This window comes from Orycteropus afer, unplaced genomic scaffold, assembly GCF_000298275.1.
Source record: "Orycteropus afer afer isolate SDZICR_OR568_19922 unplaced genomic scaffold, OryAfe1.0 scaffold00190, whole genome shotgun sequence".
Classification (NCBI taxonomy): Eukaryota; Metazoa; Chordata; class Mammalia; order Tubulidentata; family Orycteropodidae; genus Orycteropus; species Orycteropus afer.
Window position 1 is genome coordinate 559,435 of NW_006921777.1, and position 26,820 is coordinate 586,254.

At 38.1% G+C, this 26,820-nt stretch overlaps 1 protein-coding gene across 1 annotated transcript in view; it reads right to left on the minus strand.

Annotated features, from left to right (window-relative positions):
• SYT1 (synaptotagmin 1) overlaps positions 1–26,820 on the minus strand; it is a 280,496-nt gene that overhangs the window by 98,975 nt on the left and 154,701 nt on the right. Inside the window, exon 6 of the mRNA XM_007947552.2 lies at positions 22,508–22,625. Within this exon, the coding sequence (XP_007945743.1) occupies positions 22,508–22,625 (118 nt within the window). The remainder of the gene's footprint in view (positions 1–22,507; positions 22,626–26,820) is intronic.

Genomic DNA, 26,820 nt, shown 5'->3' on the forward strand with positions numbered 1-26,820 from the left:
TCAAACCCACCAGCCACTCCTCGGAAGGAAGGTTGGGCAATCCTACTTCCGTAGTGATACTGCCTCGGAAACCCAAGGAGGGGTCACTATGAGTCAGGGCCGACTTGATGGCAAACAACAACAACAACAACAGCAGGGAATATAAAAAATTTATAAACCCACAAGTAAACATATAGTGGAACCAAAACTAAAAATCAAATCCACTGCCCCATAGGGTTTCCAAGGCTGTAAATCTTTCTGCCACAGAGTGGGTGGTGGGTTCAAACCACTGACCTTTTAGTTAGTATTTTCGTGGTTTAACCACTGTACCACCAGAGCTCCTAGTAGGGGAATACTTGCTCCAAAATCTTTACTGATATGTAAATAACATGAAAAGTTTGGATATAGCTGTCTTCATCATTAGACAAACCTAACCTCGTTACCCAGATTGTAGAAAGATATGTCCCTTACCCTCACAACTATTACAGAGTATTAATCTAGTTTATAAATAATTACTATTGTTTTTCAAAAATAATTGCTGTTTTGATGAAAGGGATATAATTTTTAGAAAAGAGTTGCCTGCAACTCCTTAATCGGGGTCTACATCCTGAAGCCTCTCTTCATTTCTCCATCTCACATCCTGTTGATATTTCCCATAGGATTGTATTATTATTATTATTATTATTATTTTGCATATTTGCTTATTTGGTTTCCTTTTCAAAATTGTAGGCTCCATGATGGAAGGACAATGTCCATCTTGTTGACTTGAGTCTCAAGTGCTTAATGCAGGGCTTAGGCTTAGCTAGAGGAGAAATGTACAATGTACCCTAGTTGACAGATTTGTAGAAACTGGAGATAATAGGAATAGAGGAGTTGAGTGAGGGGCTGCTGCCAATTGGGCTTCTTCTCCTCCTGGGAACACAACAAACCTTGGACCAAGAAAGTGACTTAGTCCTAGAAATGAAATTTAAGATCTCCCTGTTAGGGAGATCCACCTGTATGATCAGCAGTGCCAGTTCATGCTCCTTTATATATCGTCTGTTTTTCCAGAAACACTGTCAACCTTCCAGAATTTGCTCTATGTCTCCCAAGCATTCTTTAAATACACAATGATACAGGCTGTATCCACCATTATGGCCTTGGCTGAAAGAACTAATTACAACATTAGACCTAAAGGGTCAGTGCTGCCCTTTTTATGGGAATGTAATAAATAATCCTAGAATTATCAGTCAGTAGAATTATACAACATCATAGCTAGACTGTGCGGATCAATTTGTCTACATATTATAAATCAGGCAAATTTTACTGTGACAAAATAATGTCTTAATGTATTCAGTTCAGTTTGATTTATTCTGATTCCATTCATCTCAATTCATACCATGTGCTTAATATTGGGGCTAAAACGATATGCCTGCGTTTTATTGATTTCAGTCCTTATGGGACCTTGTCTACTAACCAACAGGTGGGTGGTTCAAATTCACCCAGAGGCATCTTGGAAGAAAGTCCTGGTAATCTACTTCTGAAAGGTCACAGCCATTGAGTGCTCTAGGGAGTGCAGTTCTACTCTGAAACATGTGGCCACCTGAGTTGGAATCAACCAGATGGCTTTTTTTTTTTTTTTTTTTTTGTCGTGGTCTACCATGCATTGGGTAATGCTAGATGATGGCCATACAAAAGTGAATGAGATCGGGTTTCTTGCAAAAGGAATTCACAGAGAGAGAGAGCTACAACTACTTTTAGTATGTAACAGTCATGAGAAGGGATATTTCCAGTGTGACATGGGGATACAGACAAAGGAAAAACTAAGGTACATGGCAACCTGATGATTAAAGAACTCACAGTTCATGAATGAGAAAAGGCATATACAATAAACAAAGACAGAGAGTAGTCAATGAACAAGTAAAAAATGTGAACAGAGAAGGTGAGGAACAATGAATATGGGGCTAGGCTCTCTGGGGAACTTTTCCTGGGGAAGCAAATACTTGAACTTGGTCTATGCATGCCTCCCCCCCACACACACACCAAACTGAAAAAGGAGGAATGGGGAAGTGGAAGAAATAGAAAGGCAAAATGCTTTGAAGCTTTTTAGCTCAAACCTCTGAGGCACGACTTCTGAAATGATTAAAAGTAAATTAAAACTGCTTAGGAACTCAGTGACTGCATGTGATTGTCACTGGGAAGCATAACTCATTGGTTCATGGCCACTCTCTTTGGTATTATGTAAACTTGTAAACATTTTCCTCTTTTATTTTCTTTAGAGGTTGAAAAGAACATAAATTCCTCCTGGACATTATTTTCTGGCAGAAATAAGAAACAGAAAAAAAGAAGAGCAGTTTTTTTTTTTTTTTTTTTTTTTTTAGCTCATTAGGGTGTTAGCTGTTTATCTATGAAGTTGAGGGGATTTGCATGTGTTGGCATTTGCAGGCACAGTTGGATACCGTTACCCTGTCAAAATAATCTATAGAGGGTATTAATTGTGAATAAACTGATGATCATTTTGTACGACTAGAGCATTTATTATCTTCTGGAGTTGAGGTTACTACAATTTGGGGATGATGGCCAATTGAAATGACAGGGTGTGCAGTCTAGACAGTGGGACACAGTGGGCAAGCAGGCATGCTTTGGTAACAGCCATGGCTGCAGTAAGGAGCAGGGCCTGCCATTTATTCACTCTGAAATCTTAAGCAAGTCCCTTGCCTTTGCCAAGCCTCAGTTTCCTCACTTGAATATGGGTACTTTAATAACTACCTCATGAGTTCATGATTAAGGTTAAACAAATTCAATTTGTCAATCACCAGTACAGAAAGCACTGACAAGATTATGGCTGTTGTTATTATTAGCAGACTGCTAACCAGTAGGGAGCTCTGGTAGCATAGTGCCTAAGGCACTTGACTGCTAACCAGAAGGCTGGTGGTTCAAACCCACCAGACACTCCTCAGAAGGTAGGTTGGGCAATTGACTTCCATAGTGATACGGCCTGGGAAACCCAAGGAGGGGTTGCTGTGAGTCAGGTCTGACTCAACAGCACATACAACAACAACAACAGTAGTCTTTCATTCTGATTTTGTTTTTCAAGGGGAAAATAAAACAATGAATTTTGGTGGGGACAAAATTTTTTTTAATAGATGTTCTATGTTCAAATGTTAGCTTTAGGCTGGGCATGACTTTTTCAAGCTTTATTTAGTTCTTACATAGAATGATAAGAGTTTTAGGAGATTGATCAGATTTAAAGGGCTTTTTTAACCTATGGCAGGGAGGTAGAGTAGCATCCCTAACCTAGTATTTCTGGTCAGTTTATGTCTTGTTTTGCTTAACTCACTGCCATCGAGCCAGATCCGGCTCATAGCGACCCCTCCTTGGGTTTTGGAGGCGGTATCTCTATGAAAGTAGATTGCTCAACCTTCCTTTCGAGGAGTGGCTGGTGGGTTTTGAACAACCAGCCTTCTGGTTAGCAGTCAAGTATTGATCTCCATCACTAACAGCTGTTGATCCCATCAGATCTTTATAGTTAACAAGATTAGGTTCAATTCTTTCTCCACAAATTTGCAGGCAATTATTGTCTCCTTTCTAAGTTTTTTCTTCTGTAGGTTAAACAACTCCCAATTCCTTAGGCAGTTCCTCAGCTAAGACTATCTGCCCTCTGCCTGAACCTGGTTTCCCTCTGGATTTGCTTCAGAAAGCTAATGTCCTTTCTCTTACGTGTGTTCTCAGAAATGACTGCAGTATTGCAGACCTCCCAGTGCAGAGTAGAAGAGCTCTGTTTCTGGAGTCTCATCTTTGAAATGAATAATCTCAGTTGATAATGAGATTTCACTGCTGTTTTACATTTCAGATTAAATCATTCTGAGTATTAAATGGAAAGTTAGAGAGGCAATGACAAGAACGACCCAGACCAGTAGCAGTCAAACAGACATAAAAAGAAATCTCTTTTCCAACTTTCTCACCCAAAATGGGAAAACAACAACAACAACAAAACCCTGATTACTTGTTTATAAGCATATTCTAAGTTCTAGTAGCTTTAATAGCTAGTTCCTCTTGTAGCATTAAAGATGGCTGGATTGAGTTTTTCAGGTTCAAGTAGCATTATCAAAATGAACACATAGATATGCTATAAGTGTTATATGAGCAATTTGATTTAAAAACTTGATTTATAGAATATGGCAAGTCTGTCTTTCTAGAGAGCTCTGGTAGCATAGTGCCTAAGGCGCTTGACTGCTAACCAGAAGGCTGGTGGTTCAAACCCACCAGCCACTCCTCGGAAGGAAGATGGGGCAATCTACTTCCGTAGTGATACTGCCTCGGAAACCCAAGGAGGGGTCGCTATGAGTTGGGTCTGACTCTATGGCACATAACAACAACTGGTGGCATAGTGGTTAATATATTGGGCTGCTAACCAGAAGTTTGGTGGTTCGAACCTACCAGGCCCTCCACAAGACAAAGATATGAGGCAGTGTGCTTCCATAAAGATTTACAGTGTTGGAAATCCTATAGGGCAGTTTTACTCTGTTCTAAAGTCTCACTAAGACTTGGAATTGACTTGATGGCAGTTTTTTATTTTTATTTTTTAAATTAAAATCTATGTATCTATCCCTATAGATGGCTTGAAGATAATATTTTTCTCTTTAGCTTTGGGCTAAATTTGCATAATATTTTAATTCTATTGTGTTGTCATGCTGTAGGACATAAAAGATAACTCTATTTAAAATAAAAATAAAATAGCCCTAGTATCAGTATATCGACGGCACATAACAACAACAACAACAAAATCAGTATATACTTTCAAAGAATTTTTTCATTGGAGGTTAATGCTGGAATGTACCTCCAGATTTCATGTTTTTATCTGCCTTACTCTGTGAAGTTCTGCCATTTTCTTCCCTGGAGTTTGGAGTATGGATAGTGTTCAGGTTCACAGCTTCACAGAAAATGTTTTCTAAGTAATTGGTTTAACCTGGGGTCAGGCTGGCTAGTTGTTTGAGAGAGGCACAGTTCTACATTACTGACGTGGGCAAATTTAGCAATTATTTAAAGAACAAATCAAGGTGGCATAGCGGAATCATCTCTGTTGCAGGACTAACACTCCACGATTTTTCACATTTCTTACCCAGTTTCTTAGTTCGTATTTTAACTGAGCTCCTTTTGCTGTCAGCAAATGGAGCAATTCTCTCGATTTAGGTGAAGGCTGCAGAGTAGCTCCATGATCCAACTAGAGTTTGTTTTCACTTTTTAAAATGCCAGATGGGCAGACCCTAAAGGTATGTTTAATTTAGAAAAGGAAACTTCAGCTAGAGGAAAATCAGCTGAGGAGGGTCAAAGGACCTTTGGCTGCAACGATGTGGGGGTTTATATGGTACTTCTCTTGTTTTTGGTGTTGATTTTACTTGAGCTCTGAGAATTTGTAGTGTTAAGTGAAACTTGGAGTCTTGACCACTCAATTAGGCACCAACAGTGAGCAACCAATGCTGACTCATACTGTATCTCATTAGGTATTCATTAGCTGGGCACAATTCTTTGGAAAGACAAGCAGGGCTTGCTTTGGGACCAGGTCCTGCCAGTTTCTAGTACAATTAGCATAGCAATAGCAGGTTCCATCTTATGATGTTTCATTTTAGAGGAGAGTCTGTCCAGCAACCAGGCATTAACTTGATAATTAGGGTGGAAAAGGCTCTATTCTTCCTCCTTATTTGGCCCAATTAGCCCTGACTATCTTGGGCCTGCTAAGATAAGAGGCACTTGGAAGAGAACTCTGGAATCTTAAGAATCTCAGATAAATAACTTAAGAGAATTTTTTTTTTAAGGGTGGTGGAAATTCAGCACTGGTCTGTTTTCTTACAAAATAAAATGTATCTTGTGGTCAAGTAGTAACAGAAGAAAAGAGAAGAATTTGCTGGTTAGCTCTGGATGCCCTCATAGATTAGTCTAATAGAGGAGCGATGTTTAAACACACACACACACACACACACACACAGAGTATTGATATAATCTATAAAGGAATACATATTCTGCTGGAACCAGGAAATGGTGAGAAAAATAATTATAAAATGTCAGTAATAATGACCACCTGTCAGTTTGTTATACTGTGGTGGCTTGCATGTTGCTGTGATGCTACAAAATATGTCACTAGTGTTTTAAATACCAGCAGGGCCACCCATGGTGGACAGGTTCCAGCAGGGCTTCCAAACTAAGACAGAGTAGGAAGAAAGGACTGGCCATCCACTTCTGAAAATTAGCCAGTGAAAACCTTACTGGTTACAACAGACCCACTTGCTTTGGACTCATCATGAGGAGGGACCAATTGCTGGAGGAGGGTATCAAGCTTGGTGAAGTAGAAGGTGAGGGAGACCCTGGATGAATTTGAACATTCGGGCAGTCATGACAATGATATAGGACCAAGAAATGTTTTGTCCTGTGAGTATAAGGTCACCATGAGCCAATGGTAGCTATTTATTTCTGTCTCCAACTCAGAGCTTCCATCTAACATTATCTCATTTGTTTTCTCAATAAAGTTGCTGTCATTAATACTCCAATTCTATAGATGAACAAACTGAGGATCAGAAAGGTTAAAGGCATCAGCTATTCTCTTTCTGTGGCACCTTGCTATTTCTCAGGGGACCAGTTTATGGCTGTGTTTCTACTCTACTGGAGACTAAGGAGGCAAGGACAAATGCTGGCATTTTCAGATATGTATTTATTATTAGGCTTTTCCCTGTAATAACTGTTAAATTATGCCTTAGGTGTGCCTCTTGGCAAGGTCAGGGCATGTACAAAGCATTTCTATAAAGTTAAATTCCTGTTGGGAGGCTTTTAAGGTTTTTATATTTTAATGAAGTTATTAAAATGAAAGTTCAAACTTGCATAATTCATAAGCATTCATTGCCTCTTAAAAAATCTCTGCCACTAAACTATTTTTTAAAAATTTTCAGTGAAGTCCTTATATAAAACATGAACATGTCTTTCAGTTACAATTAAAATAGATTTCTAATTACAGTAAACAAACTTCAGTGTAAGATAATGGATCTCTTTAGGCTAGTTTCACTTACAGTGTTTTCATTGCATGTGAAGAAGATATTATAACATTCAAGAATATTTTCTAGATATATACTTTGAATTGGCATCTCTTAGTGTACACATCTTCCAAATGTTTGATTAAATGGATTTGTAATGTTTAGACATAGTGAAATTCCCTTGAAAATGCTGGTTTTGACTTTCTTGAGAATGATATATATTGTGACTTTTAGTGACTGCCAGAGATGTCTTCAATTTATGATCATAACAATGTTGCTGAATTGAGTATTTTAATGGATTCAAACTGCTGCAAATACAGTTGATGAAAATCTGAAAAATCTACACACTAATGACCTGATTTTTTTTTTTTTTTTTTTGTACTCTTTGCAATCAATTCAGGTTGTCTTTTTAAGCAACACATTTTAGATTTTGAACTTAGGGTAATTGCATCTTACTTTAAAATCCTTTCTTATTTAGACACATGAAGAGCTGCATAAATGTAACATCTTATCCCTCAGCAATAGGAACCAGTGGTGGAAGAAGCAGAAGCAAATTTTAGGATCATTAAGAAAATGGGAGCGATTTCCCCTTTGCTTTCCCTTCTCTTATTGATATAGGGACTCTTTGTATTATAGGGACATCAACACTTTATCTGTTTACGTGAGGCATAATAGATTTTTTTCCCAGTGTATTCTCTTTTAATTATATTTATGATATCTAATATTAATTTTGGGAGATCTGATATCTTTATAGTATTGTTTTCCTATTCAGGAATTTGTTGTTTCTTTTAAGTCTTCAGTTAAGTAGTTTTCCTCAGGGAATTACAAAACATACTGTGATATATTCAAACATATATTCAATATATTAAAAAATACATTGTGATATACGCAACCAGTAGAAATCATGGCAGATATATAAATACTACCTGGAAAACAATGAACATTATCCTCAATGGAGAGAGACTGAAAACATTTGCCTGCTAATGGGAACCAGACAAGGATGCCCTCTGTCACCACTGCTATTCAGTACGGTATTGGAAGTCCTAGTCAGGGCAATAAGGCAAGAAAGAATAATAAAAGGTATCCAAATTGCTAAGGAAGGAGTAAATCTATCTCATTTGCAGATGATACGATCTTACCCCAGAGACTCAACAAGAAAACTATTGGAGCTAATTGAGATTCAGCAAAGTGGTAAGGTACAAGATTAACATACAAAAATCAGTCAGACTCCTGTACACCAACAAAGAAAGCTCTGAAATGGAAATTGGGAAAACAATACCATTTACAATAGCTACCAAAAAGATAAAAATACTTAAGAGTAAAGCTAACCAGAGATACAAAAGACTTCTACAAAGAAAACTACAAAACACTGCTGCAAGAAATCAAGAGACCTACATAAATGGAAGAACATACCATGCCTATGAATAGAAAGACTTAACATTGTCAAAATGAGAATACTATCCAAATCGATCTATAGATATAATGCAATGCAGATCCAGACTCCATGAGCATTCTTTAAAGAGATGGAAAAAACAGTCACCAACTTTCTAAGGAAAGGAAAGAGACCTCTGATAAGCTAAGCATTGCTGAAGAAGGAGAAGAAAGTAGCAGGCCACATGCTTCCTGATCTTAAAGCTTATCATATAGCCACAGCAGTCAAAACAGCCTAGTACTAGTACAATGACAGACACTTAGACCAATGGAACAGAACTGAGAGAACCCAGAAGTAAATCTATCCACCTACGGACAGCTGATTTTGGACAATGGACTGAAATCCATTAAATAGGGAAGAGATAGGCCAAAAGGCTACAGACCATTCCTAAAGCTTCTCCTTATATACTGGGAGCAGATCAAAACCCTAAAAGGCAGGTACTCAGCTGCTCACAGTAGATTCCACCATGGAGTTGATTACCAGTCCCATCATGGGGAATGCTACATCCAGCTGCCCAGCCACTCAAAACCAGGCCCAGACAAGCTGACATGTAACCTTAACTACCACACAAAGGAAGACAAGGAGAAGTGCACAAGAGTTACAGACAACAAAGGTAAGTACTATTATATACACATTCCTGCAATATCAGTAATAACAAACAGTATGAGTAGCCACACAGGCAGAAAGGCAAGCTGAACAGGTATGGGTAGGTGAATAGGACCGTATATAGACTTGGCAGATGTTTCTACATACATATTTGTATGTGCTTAAATATATCCACATATAGAGTAGAGTAAACAGGGTCAGAGTTATGAAAACTTGTTGTTGTTGTTATGTGCCATCGAGTCGGACCCGACTCATAGCGACCCCTCCTTGGTTTGCTGAGGCAGTATCACTACGGAAGTAGATTGCCCCATCTTCCTTCTGAGGAGTGGCTCGTGGGTTTGAACCACCAGCCTTCTGGTTAGCAGTCAAGTGCCTTAGGCACTATGCTACTTCTTAGCCATAACCAAACAACTTGTGGGAACGAGTTGGGCTTCGGAGATTTAGGGCCATAATCTTGGGGAACAGATAAATCAGTGGGCATACCATAGTTCACAAAGACAATGTTCTACATCTTATTGTGGTGAGTTGTGAGTTGGGTTGCAAAAGCTAGTGAGCGGCCATCTAAGGTGCAGCTAGCTATTTGTTTCTCCCTGTCTGCAGCAAAGAAGAGGGAAGAAAATCAAAGATGCGTGGAAACAATAAATCCAAAGGAATAATGGGCCATTTGAACCTCAATGTCCATGACACTGAGACTAGAAGAACTAGACAGTGACCGGCTACTACTGCCAACTGCTCTGAAGAAGATCACAATAGAAGGCCCTGGATAGACTGATAGAAAAATGTAACAGGTGACAAAATCTAAAGAGCAGACTTACTGGTCTGATGAAGAGTGGTGGAATTCCCAAGACTGTGACCCTTATACACCCTTCAAGGCTAGAAATGAACTTGACCCCATGGTGCAACTTTCAACCAAACAATAGACAGCGTTATAAAGTAAAGAGTAACACCAGGGATGTATGCAGTCCTTAGAACAATCAACCATAAGAGATCAAAAAGTCAGCATTTGCCCAGGGATAAAGCTCAGAAGGCAGGAAGGGGTAGGAAGGAAGGCTAAATAGAAACAGGAAACACAGGGAGGGAGTAGGAAGAGTACTGCTAAACTGTGGGGATTACAATCATGAAACAACATGTGTATGAATTGTTGACTGGAAAACCAGCATGTTCTGTAAACTTTCACTCAAATCACAGTAAAAAGTACAAACAAAAACTACCTAGAAGGATTTTCATTGTATATTGCTAGATGAAAAAAATGTCACAATACTATGTTTAATATGATCCCATCTTATAAAATGCACATATCTGCATATATGTATGTATAATATATATCAGCATAAAAGAAAACATGGAAGGATACGAAATTTCTAATTGTTGCCTTGGGATGGTTAATTATCTCTGAAGAATGGGAAGGGATTACAGAGCTTGGTATGGGAATTTAATTTCTTACATTCTATATTAAAACAAGCTGTAAAAAGATTAACTTTATTTTTTAAAGTTGTCATTTATTTTTTAAAATATAAAAACCTAGAGAAATAATAAAATATAGTGTTATTTGTGCAACTTTGTTTCCTTAATTAATCAGGTTAGAATAGTCCATGATATTATCCACAAATGACAGCTGCTGACGTTGGTAGATAAGGAACTCTGATGGCATAGTGTCTGAGGCATTTACTGTTAACCAGAAGGTTGGCGGTTCAAACCCACCAGCCACTCTGAGGAAGGACGATGGGGCGATCTACTTCCATAAAGATTAACCTCCTCAGAAACCTAATGGGGGTTGCTGTAAGTTGGAATCAACTGGATGACATGTTTTGTTTTCTAAATATTGGTAGAAACTAGTATAATCTTACTTTTCCATATGCATATGTGTTGGTTCTGTGGGTAGGCTGTCACTAAGTGTGCCTTAGGCTCTTTTTCTGTTTGTTTAATTAATTACATTGTCATTGTTGACTGAAAGCATTAGTTTAAAATCTACCAATTTCTTAAGCTAATCAACCATGTTGCTTTAATGTTAGGTAAAAGCTGTGTTTCTGAGGATATAAAAGAAATGTACTTATGACATATTTTTAAGTTTAAAAATAAATTTCCTAAGTAAATAAAAATAACTTAAAATAGTTTGTTTGTAGAGGAAAAGAATACAGGAAACTTTCTAGTTTTCCAAGTATCACAAAGAATGATAGGCAGCAAAAGTTAGGCCATTAGTAATTCAGACACAACCAGCTTTTTGGTCTCTTGACTTCCATTTATAAGGAGTTAGTCTACAAAATAGTGGGCAACTAAGATGCTAATCATTGACTTATCTGTCCTTGCTTGGCAAAAAAGATGTGACCAGGGAATCATTCTGTCTTTAATTCTCTCCTAGAAAATGTCTTTATGACTGCCATTGATGAACGACCATAGTAATGTATGCATTTTTGGGTCATTTTCTTTCCTTATCTCTTGGAGATAGTCTGTTTCAATTTTCTACCACTGAGTGAGGGAGATAAAAGAAAGGGGAAAAAAATTCTTCAAATGACAGCAATATCAATCAATTTCAAGAGTTTTATTTTCACTTATTTTTGGTTTTATTTATTTCTCAGATGTTATTTCTATTATAATAAGATAACTACACTACGATGCCCAAATAATTTAGGTAAGTGAAAAAAAATTAGGTCAAATCAGTTGGAAGATGAAGACAAAATAAGCAGTTGGATTGACAGAATTTTAAAATTCATTAATTTTAAAATTCAGTTGCTCTGGCAGGGTATTTTGAGGTAGCACACATGTGCTAAAGGCTCCGAGGATGCAAACATTAGTAGTCACAACCCCTGCCATAATGTAGCTCATGGTATAGCAAATGGGAACACTGAAAAAGACCAAATAAGCAACACTTTCATAACTAAGATTAGGCATAAGGGATTGAAGAACCAAATACAAACAGTATATCCTTTTGGAAGTGGAAGTGATTATAATAAAGTAAAATTTTTTTTTAAATTATTTATTGCAATGTTTGCAACTTAGTAGTAGTTTTTTGTCACCTGTTACAAGCTTTACTAACAAGCATCTGTGGCTTCATGAAAGGAAGAGAAAAATGACATAGATTTAGGCTGTTGTTGTTATGTGCTGTCAAGTCGGACTTGACTCATAGCAACCCCTCCTTGGGTTCCCGAAGCAGTGTCACTACGGAATTAGATTGCCCCATCTTCCTTCCGAGGAGTGGTGGGTGGGTTTGAACTTCCAGACTTCTGGTTAGCAGTCAAGTGCCTAGGCACTGCATTACCAGAGCTCCTACTAAATATGGATAGTAAGATCTCTTTCGTCAGATTTGCACCAAATGTAATTTTAAGAACAGATCTATTTTAGAGCTTTAATCCTGCCAATCCAATTACCTATTAGAAATTTTGACTTTCCTTGTTTTCTCTATACTGCACAGAAAATTATTATAGTTGCTGTTGAGTTGATTCTGACTCACAGCAGCCCCATGTGTGTAGGAGATAGAAATTGTCTATTCAAAGGTGCAGATGTAATAATTTTGGATTGGAGTAGTGAGATATCCAGCTGTGGGGTCTGTTTCTTATGGGTGCCCATGGGATACCGAGTATGACAACACATACATGCCCATGCATGATAACACAAAGTAAAGGTTTAGAAGTATCCCCCTGTAAAACTATAAGTCAAAACAGACACATACATTTATCTCAACCTTTTATTTCAGTCTCCTCCACTTCTTAGAGCGATACATTTCATAAACTTACTACTCAACTATGAAGAAGAAAAACTGACAAAGAATTTTTGAGTAGAAAGGAGCCCTTGAGATCATCCTGAATGGCTCTTCCTTTCATCTATTCTCTCTCAAACATCAAGGTCACTTCCTAATTCTAGTATTGTGAGATGTGGTAAACAGGCAGGTATTTCTCTAGCTATACCTTTCATGATTTTTCATACTTTAATCATATCCTTGCTCATTCTTCGTTTTCTAGACTACAAAGGCCCAATCATGTTAGCCTGTCCCCGCATACAATCAGTTCATCCCTCTATCAGAGCTTCCCTCCTCTGGCAGTTTGTAATCTAACATCACTGTCTTTCTTGAGATGGGAGACCATACCTATGTGCACTCCACATGGGCAAAGGCAGGACATTTTTTCCCTGGCATTTATAAAATCTTCCATTTAACACTAAGCCTTTTTGGATATAGCAGCACCTTGGTGAATGTCTTCAGTGGATGGTCTTATAAGACTTTTTTCCTGGTTTATAATTGATTTTTTTTATTCTGATCTCTAATTTGGGGATATTTTTTTCATTCAGCATATTATTTCTAAGCTTGTCTGTAATGAAACTCACCTTTTTGGCTTACCAAACCTGTTGTTGTTATGTGCCATCGAGTCAGCCCCGACTCATAGCAACCCCTCCTTGGGTTTCTGAGGCAGTATCACGGCAGAAATAGGATTGCCCAACCTTCCTTCTGAGGAGTGGCTGGTGGGTTTGAACCGCCAGCCTTCTGGTTAGCAGTCAAGTGCTTTAGGCACTATGCTACCAGAGCTCCTACCAAACCTAGCAAGACTTTTTTGTTTATCTTCTGAGCTTTGAATTTCTATGACTGGGAATATTTATGGACCTTCAAAATTGGGAGTTTCAAGCTGTATCTCTACAGAAGTAGATTGCCCAGTCTTCCTCCTGAGGAGTAGTTGGCAGGTTTGAACCGTCAGCCTTCTGGTGAGCAGTCAAATGCCTTAGGCACGATGCCACCAGAGCTCCCAAAAGTGTCTTAGTTCAGACCTATTTGGAACTTACTATTTTCCCTTCTCCATCTACGAAGTTCCCTTATAAACATTTTCCAGCCCAGTTTTATTTTCCTGGTACAGTTGTCTATTGAAATTTCAGTTTCTTCAAGTTTCATATTTAAATATGTACTTCTGATAAACAGAGTTCCATAGTACTTTAAGGAATAGTAAGCTTTTGTTGATTCTGACTCATGGTGACCCTATGTCAGAGCAGAACTGTGGTCCATGGGATTTTCAACAGCTGATTTTGGAAGTTGATTGTCATGAGGGACCTCTGGACTTAAATGTTCAACTTTTAGACAACAAAGAAACCCAAGAATGTTAACCATTTACACCACTCAGGGACTGGTGGTTCAGTGGTAGAATTCCTGCCTCTGGTGGCATAGTGCCTAAGGCATTTGACTGCTAACCAGAAGGCTGGTGGTTCAACCCCACCAGCCACTCCTCGGAAGGAAAATTGGGCAATCTACTTTTGTAGTGATACCACGTTGGAAGCTCAAAGAGGGGTTGCTATGAGTCGAATCAACTTTGACGGCAGTGAGGTTGTTTTTTTTTTTTTTTTTTTTTTTGTGCTGGAGACTCGAGTTTGATTGGCAGCCAATGTACCTCATACACACCCACTATCTGCCTCTCAGTGGAGGCTTGAGTGTTGCTATGATGCTGACCAAATGTCAGCAGAGCTTCTAGATGAGACAGACTAGGAAGAAAGGCCTGACCACCTGGTCTGAAAATCAGTGAAAACCCTATGGAACACAATGGAACATTGTCGAATCTGCTCCCGAGAAGCATTTCCTTCTGTGCATGGGATCTCTGTGAGCTTATTCAAAGACAGCTAACATCAATAACAAGCTTTTGTATTGTGATATCATATTGAGGCACTGCTGCAATAATTTCACACTTTCTCCCAGAATCAGTGCTTGTTGAAATTGATTAGTAGGTGACGTTTTTGTTTAGATTCTCTCTACTACCTAATAGGCTGTCAAGTCCCGTGGACTTCAACTTTATTCCATTTTCTGGCAATATCCCTACCTCTCTATCATGATATAATAAAGCATAAACATCCTTGTTAACATGCAAGGAATCATTAAAATAACATACCAATCTGCACAAAAGAGACAAAAACCGAGAAGGTCTCTTTTAGTATGGAAATAATTAACATTTGTTATCCGCTTTTATGACTCATTGATCCTGTCTTTGCTAAGTAGCTAAAGTATTAATTAAACAATCAACCAGTTAATTTATACTATTGGCTTCGATGATGAAATTTTAGTTTAGATATAGAAGATACTTGGAATCGGGTACACTTTTTAGTATCTTTCAAACTGTAACATGTAGTTAGCCACCTTCTCTCTGCGTTGAATCTGGTGAGAGAAGAAAAGGGCTTGGAACTCACATTGTATTCATAGAGACTGGTAGATTGTGCTAACTTCTAGCACAATCTAATTTTATTTCTAATTACTAATTCTATGACCTTGGACAAGTTATTTACCTCTCTATGCCTAACTTCCATCAATAAAATAGCATTACAATTAATACCTACCTCATAGGATTCTGTGGATTGTATTGGTTAACATATATAAAGTATTTAGGTAAGTGTCTGGCACATATTATGCTGTGCAAGTGTGTGCTGTTGTTATTATTTGTATACCCAAGCACTAGCATGGTGCTTGACACAGAGTGGGTATTCAAATGATGTTTGTTGAATGACTGTACATGTATCTGCTGGCTAAAGGACCTACTTAGGAGTATTTGTGCTAATTGTTCTGAACTAATACATTTTTCAGCCCATCACTCATATCTCTTGGTTCAAATCTGGCCCTGCACCCCACATCTGCTCTTCTCATCTCCTTAAAACCCATGATAATCCTTCAGGCATACATCCACTCTGTGGGACTATAAGTGTACCTACATCTCAACTCGGATGGGAATTGGTTATACCTCTTTTTAATATAAAAATCAGTTTCTCATTTCAAGATTTGTCATTTCTTTCCAAGATCAATTTGTTCACATCTTGTGGATTCAGGTTAGTTGATCAATATTGTAAGTAAGCATTTTGAAGTTTCCCAGAATTAATTTTATATTATAACATTCAACCCTAAAATTATGATGAAGCCTTCTGACATCAACTTATTATGCATATTCCTGTTCCATTAGCTCAATAATATGCCAGTTTATTTGCATATTATTGCTTGACCCTGATATCATGGTCCATTAATTTGCATATCCCTATCTAATTGCCTCAAATAAGTTTTTACCACTTTATATATTGGCCAAGCTCCCAGACTAGTGGCTTTTTTACACATCAGTTGTGTTTGGAGTAGTTCTCTTTGTCATACTTTCAGCAACAGTAAAACCAAACTAAACACACTGCCATGGAGTCTAATCTGACGCATAGCGACCCCTCCTTGGGTTTCCAAAGCAGTATCATTACGGAAGTAGATTACCCAACCTTCCTTCTGAGGAGTGGCTGGTGGGTTTGAGGTGGGTTTGAACCTCCAGCCTTCTGGTTAGCAGTCAAATACCTTGTTGTTGTTGTTATGCACTGTTGAGTCACACCCGACTCATAGTTACCCCTCCTTGGGTTTCTGGGGCGGTATCACTACAGAAGTAGATTGCCCAACCTTCCTTCCAAGGAGTGGCTGGTAGGTTTGAACCATCAGCCTTCTGGTTAGCAGTCAAATGCCTTACAGACATATAAGGTGATTAAGAAAAGATTCTATAATGTCTAAAGGACCAATCTATTGCTGCTATCTTCTCTTTCAGTGGAAGAAACTGAAGGAAAAATAACAGTTCAGACATTGGATATTTTTCAGGAAAGAGGGTATTTCAGTAATGAGAGAAATAGAATTAATTTGAGAAGAGGGTGTATTTCACATCACTGACAAAAATGTTCTAACTTAGAATTTGGCTTATGCTGGGATCTCTGCTTCTCAGAACAGAAGTTGCTGGAATCCTGGGATTCCCCTGCAGAGATAGAACAAGGTGTGAAGATTTCTCAAGTGGGGGCTATGCTGTCCCTGTGACAAGCATCCAGGAGAGCCCAGAGTGGCCAATCTATCATGACCACATCCCTTCCCACTTCAAGGCAATAAACCCCATTTATTAACATTAAAAAAAAAAAAAAAAAGATGAAAGATGACACTAGTATGATATTTTTTATCTTTGCTTGAGCCTGACATCTAAGGTAAATTAAAAAAAAAAAAAAAAAAGACTCCCTGATCTTACCTCACAGCACCTCTATAGCTCCTTGAGGCTGCTGGAGAGAGGAACAGGACTAGTCCTTTACATACATTTTCCTAGTACCCTCTTGCTGCCATGCTTGGTGTGCTGTTGTTTTCACAATTTAGGTAAATATAAATTGCATCAAGGGTAAGGCTGCAAACTTCTTATTTGCCTTTGTCTGCTATGGTTCCTAGCAGTGAAACACAGAAAACCTCAAAAAGGACTGTGCGCTCGTTTCTAGGAAAGGAGGAAATGGGCCAGGCCCAAGAGGTCTGCCAGAAGCACAGGACAGGCGAGGAGGTCAATTTATGGTTCTATGGAGAAAGCAAGTGTCCGGGAATTATCGACTGGGAGTAGTCATGAGGTTAACACGTTTGGGAGCTGACGCAAAGACTGGAGGCTGAGTCCACCTAGTGGTGCCTTGGAAGGAAGTCTAACAATCTGCTTCAGAAGAGTCAGCCACTGGAAGCCCTATGGCACGGTTCTACTCCAACAGGTCCAGTTGCCATGGGTCCGAGTGGACTTGACAGTAACTGATAGTCACAGGGGTTTATATAGATGGAAATTTCTCCAGTCTCCATGAATGTCTCCCTGTCCAATAATTCCTGAAGCCTCCATTTCTAGCCTTACAAACTCTCATGACCTTGTCTTGTCTATCAGCTCCTGGCAGGGGAGTCACTTTTAGGAGTTCAAGCCAGAACACCAAACCTGTTGTAGTCAAGTAGATTCCAACACATATGGGAAATCCTTCTTCTTTCATCTCAAAGATGGTAGATGTGGGGAAGATCGAATGGTGTATATTAGAACAGGTTCTGCATTGGAATCAGGAGACTTGGGCTTCAGTCATAGCAATACCACCACAAATCAAATGACTTTGAACGGCAGTAAGGAGAAAAGCAACTGTCAGTACTGAATGCCTTCTATGTGCCAGTTCTGGAGTAAATTGCTTTTCGTATGTTATCTAATGTCTCTAAAGTTCAATATTCTCACTGTTGAAATGCAGATATTACCTTCAGAAACTAGCTGACAAGACTATCATGAGGACCACATGAAAAAGCCATGTTAGAAAAGGGTTTCTAAACTAGAAAGTGTTCTATAATGATTTTTAAGAGTTAAAAATTATTGTCAGTTTTAAAGGGAAAATAGAATTTCTACCTAATAAATTAAAATTTAAAATTCCATTTTGCGATTTATAAGCTGCATCAAGAAGCCTCAAGTTTCTGAAGTAACTCCTCCCATCAAAAAAACCCCCAAAACCAAAAAACTTGCATAAAGTAATTGTTAGGATATAAGCAGGGATAAGAAATTCAATTAAAAGCAAGTTATTTGATTATTATCTGACTTTGGCATTTTACACAGGTACAAATTTGAGCACAAAAATGATATATCTCAAAATTGTAAGACATACAAACTCATCATTTTGAGAATTCTTAACTCTTTCAATACCTTTAATTTCTTATTTTGTCTTATTAATTATTGGGGCTTGCAAAACATGAGCCTAATGGGGATCATTTTGCCTGAATTGATCAGCCAATCCTATAAAAAAAAACTGATGAACTTTCTTTTTTTCCCCCACTGAATCAATCAATTGGCTGAACTGTCCATTGGGTGCTTTCATATTTTTGTATATCTAGTCTAAGCTGCAACAAAGGCATTGACTGCTAACCAGAAGGTTGGTAGTTCAAACCTACCAGCTATTCCATGGAAGGAAGATGGGACAATCTACTTCTGTAAAGATTTTACCTCCTTGGAAGTCCAATGAGGGTTGTTATTGAGTATGAATCGACTCGATGGCAGTGGGTTTGGTTTTTGCCTAAGATCTGAAAAATTTACTAATAGAAATAGCAATGACAATATCTGCTGAGCATTTAGGTGTGCCAGACTCTGCGCTCTTATTGACTTTTTACTATAACCTTATCAAGGTTATTACTCCCACTTTATAGACAGTGCAACTGAAACTTAGAAAAGCTTAGTAATCTATGGAAGGTCAAACAGCTAGTGAGTGGCAGGGTGGGATCTAAACCCTCGCAAAATAGTCCACTTTTATTCCAATTAACTGACCATTACCAGCAAATGCACTTTGCATCAGAATTGCCTAGTATGATCTTGTTACATAATTTTGATATCCTTGGGCATAGGTCAAATTACTTCGAGACAGACCATCCAAACCCATAAAGTTATTTTGATGGTAAGTAAGTTAAACAATTTGAAATGCAAGACTTGTTTTTTTCAGGCCATATCTCCTTTGTAAATAATTCATTATTCATTCAGCAGCTATATTCATTGCTACCAGTCAGCGAGGGCATTGTGGGAGATAAAAATACAGTCTAGTGAGAGAGACAGTGATGTTTGAGAATGTAAACAAACTGCTACTGGCATTTTAAAAAGGTAAAGATTTCTTGTATTGGAATGGATCAGAAAAGTCTTCAAGAGGCCTCTCCACCAAAAATTCTCTTTGCCCTAGACACCCATGGCTCACTTCTTCCCTCTTCCAGTTAGTTGTAGTAATGTCATCTACTCATGAGACTTTCCCTGACCATGTATTTAAAATTGTACTCTTCTAACACACCCTATCCTACTTCCCAGCTTTACTTTTGCCTTAACACTTATCACTACTTGACATATGGAATGCTTTTCTCATTTATTGATTTTGTTTATTTTCCCCATGTAGCATGTAACGTCCATGAGGAAAGAGCCTTTTGGCTGTTTTATAACATTGGTATAAATCTAATGCTAAGAACAATGCCTGAAATTGAGTATGGGCATAATAAATATTTGTTGAATGGATGTTGTTGTTGTTGTTGTTGTAAGCCATCAAGTCGGCCCTGACTCATAGCGACCCCTCCTTGGGTTTCCGAGGCAGTATCACTACGGAAGTAGGATTGCCCAACCTTCCTTCCGAGGAGTGGCTGGTGGGTAGAGGAAATAATACATAAGCTGTGCTTGAAGAATGAAAAAGACTTATGGGGCATTGTTTAAAGGAAGGGAATTCCAGGTAGGAGAAATGACCTAAGCGAAGAATGAAGATTGCAAGTTGCACAGTATGTTTAGAATGTCTAGATATGGTGGGAAAGAGTCTGGAAGAATATAGCTGACCTGAGTGATTATGACTTAATTCCACTGGCAACAGTGAGCCATTAAGGTTAGGACTATTAAAAAATAATTAACCTTTAAATACATACTTTTTAATATTTAGTATTTAATAATTAAATTTAATTAAAAGACTGAAATCCTTCCAGGTCATTCAAATGCAAAGATGGTTCCAGGTTGTATTCTTTCTGAGTCAATGTGATTTTAGAGCCCTCTTTAGAAAAAACAATATAAGATTATGAATACTAAATTAGATATGACCTTTTCAGCTTTTATGACCTTTTCAGCTTTCATGTTACATTTCTTAGTCAGTGCAGTGAGTGGTAGGAGTCATCCAAAAGCATGCCTTTCACAGGGATGGCTAACAATTACATAACTATGCATTGCCATGACTACAAGCCATAATAAATATATCCTGCTAAACCCAAATTCCCTCAGCCAGATCCCAAAGATGCTTGTAGCCTCTCTGATTCCACCAAACAAGAAGGGATAGATGCTGAAGAAGTCAGAGTAGAATGAGACAACAAACGATGATTAACAATTTGGGCTTAAAATATCTTTCTATGACCATGGGCACTTATTTCTAGGACCTTGGAAGGGTCCTAGAATGATGGGCCCAGAAGTTTTAGTGGCTTCATGGTAAATCTTCTGGAACTCTGGAGAAAGGTATAGGATGAATTGTGAGGCAGAAGAATATTAAGTATTTGGGTAAAGAGGTGATGGTTACCATGGAAATTTGGAATGAAGCATGAGATAGAGAATGCAAAGGAATCATGTAATAGTACTCATCTTTGAATCAAAGGAAAGCTTTGGAAAAGTCAAAGGTGTCTAGAATCATTGCTTTGTATACTAAGTAGTAATCAATTGAACAGTTTTTGCAGTTAAAGTGTCTCTGTATTTTTAAAATCACATATAGACATATTAAATACTGTTTACATTTTTTAGATGAAACTGCTTGCTCTTTAAATTTGTTCTGCTATGTTATTCGACAGTGAAAGCAGTGAGTTATTAAATAGAATCTTAGTGACATGAAAGAATAAATAAAGCTTCTCTAGGTGACTTACAAAGAGAAAAAACTTAGGCAGCAGGAGAATGTGGTTGACAAATCAAAGATCCATTAAATGGAAACTCAGGTTTAACAGTTTTTTTGCTGTCTGCTTTAGAATATAAAAATCACCATGCTACTTTAGGGTAACATTTTGAGGCTGGAAATACTTCTATTAGCGAAAGTATTGAGTTAACATAGTGTTGATTCGAATTCCATAGCCACAAACAATGGCAATTGCAGTCTATTTATAATTAACTTGGGACATATCAAGAAAATTCCTCATATTTTAATGATTTAATAAAAAAATTAGGAATATAATTGATTTAATCACATAGAGAAGAAAAAAAAAAATTAAACTGTGGAAGCAAACAAAGTCCTTGACTTGACTCTGCTTTTGAACAGGAGTATACTTTACTCACCATATTTTACTAAATGAAAACCAAACCCACTGTCATCAAGCCAATTCTGACTCATAGTGATCTCCATTGGATTTCCAAGGCTGTAAATCTTTACAGAAGTAAATTGCCTCATCTTCCTTCCACAGAGTGGCTGGTGGGTTTGAACTGCCAACTTTCAGGTTTGCAGTCAAATGCCCTAGGCACTGTACCACCAGAGTTCTTTATCTCTTACTTACATTGGGTTATATAGAAGTTTCTATGAAAAAAGTCTAAGGCATTTGACTACTACTAACCAGAAGGTTGGAGGTTCAAGCCCACCAGCCATTCCTCAGAAGGAAGGTTGGGCAATCTATATCCATAGTGATATCGCCTTGGAAACCCAAAGAGGGGTCGCTATGAGTCGGATCCTACTCGATGGCAGTGAGTTACTCCCAACATAAATTGTAGAAAATAAATGCATTATCATGAAGGTTCACACTCAAACAGAAATGTAATTCTTCATATATAAATTTTAAATGCTGAATCTTAAATAAAATGCTATTGTAAAAAAACTGTTAGGCTTTCAAATGCCTATTAATCTAAGATGAAACACTATTTTTATATCATGTATGAATTTTGATCAAAAACAACGATAACAATGACAATAAACCCTAAAACCAAAACTCAACTGTGATCTGTGGTAGGCATTGTCTTTCTGAATAAAAACAAAAATTGTCAGCTATCAATGCGGCAAAACTGAGGATTGATGCTTTGTTTATGAAGCAGGAAAACTTGTTTTATTTTATGTGTTAATCCAATAGATTGAGAGTAACTCCTGGGGTGCTTTGTTGGGATGAATTTTATGGCTGCTTCCAGCCTTGATAGGAAAGAGAACTTTGATCAATAGGAAGTGGGAAGTCACAGCAGCTTTGATATGCATTTGCTATCCATGATGAACAGCATTTTTTAAAAAGCAATCAACATAACAGACTTACCCGATAAGCCACCCACATCCATCTTCTTCAGGTTCTTTGCCTCCAGAATGACAACAGTCAGTTTACCAGCAGTAGGTACATAGCGAAGGGAGAAGCAGATATCACCCAATTTCTCTTGCTGTAAAAACCAATGAGAAAGTATTAATAAAATTTCAAATAAAGACGAATATAGTTTGTACATATCTATTGCAGATCCCTTAAGAGGAGGATTATGACCATTAGACTTTGAAAACTCTTAGTTCCATTGGCACTTACATGTTGTTGTTGTTGTTGTTATGTGCCGTCGAGTCGGCCCCGACTCATAGCAACCCCTCCTTGGGTTTCCGAGCCAGTATCACTACGGAAGTAGGATTGCCCAACCTTCCTTCCGAGGAGTGGCTGGTGGGTTTGAACCGCCAGCCCTCTGGTTAGCAGGCAAGTGTCTTAGCCACTATGCTACCAGAGCTCCTTCTTTTATTCACCAAGACACCATCAAGAGTGACTGTAATTTTAGTGATATGAGTTCCTTTATGTAGCTTTTTCCTTGGTTCTTTGGAAAAACAGTTTGAGAAGTTTTTATTCTAAGCTCTGAGGAGTTACTTTTGCCCTAGTTTTCTACCCTAGAGGGGTTGGTTGCTTTTGCCCAGGTTGCTTGACATTTCCTGGGCAAGTTGTAAAAATTTGGTTTAATAATTTTTGTCTGGCCTTAGGCTGCAGCCTGCCCTGTCACAGGTATGCATTTTACAGGGACTGGTCAATAGACTATGCAAATGAGGTGAGTTGTAGCCTATTATGCAAATGAAGTGAGTGTGGCCTACTGAGAGAGGATCAGTCAGTTCATGGACCTAGTGGGAGTGCCATGCTTTGAAAATGACAAGGATTTTATATACTTAAGCAGCCAGTCCCACAGTGGGTTTTGGAGATAGAAAGTAGCAGGAAGAGAAGCACCAAGAAGTAACAGAAGGAAGAAAAAAGAGAGAAGCAGAGGGAGGAGTCAAGGGCTGTAACACTGAAGACAGTGACAGAGCCAGTGGAGATAGACAGCAGGGCTGAGGGGAGCCTGTCCTCTGGTGGCAGCCGAGAGCAAGCCTGCACAGTAAGAGGAGCCAAAGAAGGGAGACTTTGCTTACATTCGTTCTGTTCTGACCCCAGGTTGTAGCCTGTTGATTCTGTTCCCAAGTTGTACCCTGTTGCTTCCTTAATAAAACTTCAACGGTAAGTATGGTCTGTGGGTTCTGTGTGGCCGTTGCAATGGATTATCAAACCCCACAGCCTAGTAGAGAGTGCCATGGGAGGGATGGCTGGTGTTAGAATTGGTAAAAAGATTGGAGAGTGGAAGGATGTCTGACCTCCACTTCCAGAATCAGCCTTGTGCTGAACTTGGTTTGCATTATCCCCCTGAAATTAGACAGGTCCTCACAATATTATTACTACTACTACCCTTTTACAGTAATCCATTTTAGTTTTTTTTTAGAAATCAATTGTGGTTGTGTTTTTGTGGCAACTTGGCTGGGCCTGGTTGAGTGGCTGGGCAGCTGGTGGTAGTTATTCCCTGTGATGAGACTGGCAATCAACTACATGGTGGTATCTACCTCAATAGCTGCTTTGGGTATGTCTGCTTCCCATATATAAGAAACAGCTTTGGGAATGGTCTCTAGCTTATGGCACGCTTGGACCCTGCATGTAGCTTTGTCATTGTTCAGCAGCCTGCCATGCTCTGCCGACTTCGGGACTTACAATGGACTTAAATTAATGGCCTTCTGTGTGGTTTGGTAACATCAGGACTATGCCCTTTTACTTGTCAGCCTTGGGTTTGTCAGCCTCAGCAACCAGCAGCTGTCTGAGTGAAGAAACGCCTCTAGCTCTAGTGGGCCGGGAGCAGGAGGCAGAGCTGGACCCCAAGGTTGAGGGGCTTTCACCCAGCCCCTAGAGCCTGGCACTTTGAACTTGGACTTAAAGCCTCCAAACTGTAAGAGAATAAACTTCTGTTAAGGCCATCCCATTTGTTGTATATTCCTGTCACAGCGGCACCAGGTAATCAGAACATCCCTTTGTATTTTATTTTGAATACTTATTGAAGTAAATCTATAATTCAACAGTATGGGAAATGAGATCAAGTTGACTTTCTTAGAGACTTTGTACTCTAAATGATACTATAAGGCTATTTTCAAAAATTTCATAACTATATTAAAAAGCTTTTATAAGAGCCTGACCCTTTTTTTTTTTTAAAGTAGAATTAAACTACATAAACTTGTCTTTTTACATTTCAAATAGATTATGTCTAGTTCTTTAGATTTAGGTTCTTGGGAAAAATAAGACTTGCATTTGTGTTCCATTAAATTGTATTTATTGATGAGAAATTTTCTGAATTTCTAACAACTGAAATGTTACAAAATGTGTTTTTACATTATTGATGATTTTGGTTTTACTCATTTCAAGTGCAATACGATATCTTTCTTTTTCCCTTATTTTAAAAGTTACAGAAATCTGAGAGCAGGTTGAAAAATAGAATCACATAGTAATATAAAGCAAAACATCACATACCCCAATATCATTTCATTGGTGCCATATTTTAGGCCCAAAGAACATTCACCAGTTCCATAAGCATGCAATCTTGAACAACTGATTCAGAGTTTAAAATGATGATGATATATAGAACTTTTACCTTGTTTCAATATGTACTCATAGTCGTTCTCTCACTTTGAGTCTTACTCTCCAGCATTATGAATAAAGCATCATACTATTATTCAACACAGGTAGAATTTGCATTCGTGACATAAACATGAGAGAGAAGAGTATCATGAGGTTCACTGTACACCCCTCAGATACTGAAGATTGTTGATTGCTTTCTGACAGGAAATTTTCTGGCAAATCTGGGTTAATTTCTTAGTACCTTTCCTCTGAAAATGTGAATTCTGATTTCAAAAGAATGCAATGGTTATGTCAGATTTCCTCAGACTTTTGCACATTCCTTTCTAAATATAAGGATGAAGTGTACAGAAGTCCAAACTCTAAGAAGCTTATATGCTACACTTTTATTATGATTTTATTTTGTCTTATCTATAATTTGCAATGTGTGCTAAATCAGCCAGAGTCTCCAACTGTGGAAATTATTGCCAGGATATAATTTAACAATTTAAAGAAATGTATTTAATCTGGGGAGCCTCTTGTTATATCCATTTTTCAAAAAGTAAATTGTTTACCTGTTCTATGATTTATCTATCTATATGGGAAAAGCAATACATTCAACTTTTCTCTATTGATTTCCTGTTTTAATTTAAAATGATTTTGTGTTAGTTGTTACTGTATTTCTTCTGCCTACTTTGGATTTAATTTGCTCTACTTTTTCTAGTTTCCAAAGTTTGAAGCTTAAATAATTGATTTGAGATCTTTCTTCTTTACTGATATGTGCATCTGATACTATACATTTCCCTTTAAGCACAGCTTTTGCTGTATCCTACAGATTTTGATAAGCTGTATTTTCATTCAAGGTATATCTTAATTTTTCTTGAGATTTCTTCTTTGATCCAGTTTTTTTTCCTTTAGAAATGTGTTGTTTTTTTCTGTAAATACTATGGGAGTTTCCAGCTATCTTTCTGTTATTGATATCTAATTTAATTCCATTGTGGTCTGAGAGCATAGTTTGCATGATTTCTATTTTTTAAAATTTGCTTATTTGTATTTTATGGGCCAGATATAGTGTATCTTGGTAAATGTCCCATGTGAACTTGAGAAGAATGTATATTCTGCTGATGCTGGATGAATATTTTATAAATGTCAGTTCAATAGAGTTGACTGATAGTGAAAATATTTTCAACATGTGTGTGTATTTGTGTAAAGTGGTGCCTCTTTCTACTTCAGTAAGGAGCTCTGGTGGTGCAGTGCCTAAGGCATTTTGACTGCTAATCTGAAGGTTGGCAGTTCAAAACCACCAGCTGGTCCTCAGAAGGAAGACAAGGCAATCTACTTCCATAAAGGTTTACTGCTTTGGAAACCCAGTGGGGGTCACTATGAGTTGTAATCAACTCAATAGCAGTTGTTTTTTGTTTGTTTGTTTTCTGCTTTAGTAATGCTTCTGTTGGAAACATCACATCTTTTTGTAGCTCCAATTCTTTCATTTCTTGAGTTCCCATGTTGTTGTTGTTGTTATTTGCCAGTTGAGTCAGCCCAGACTCATAGCGACCCCTCCTTGGGTTTCCGAGGCAGTATCACTACGGAAGTAGGATTGCCCAACTTTCCTTCCGAGGAGTGGCTGGTGGGTTTGAACCACCAGCCTTCTGGTCAGCAGTCAAGTGCCTTAGGCACTATGCTACCAGAGCTCCTAGGGTTCCCAT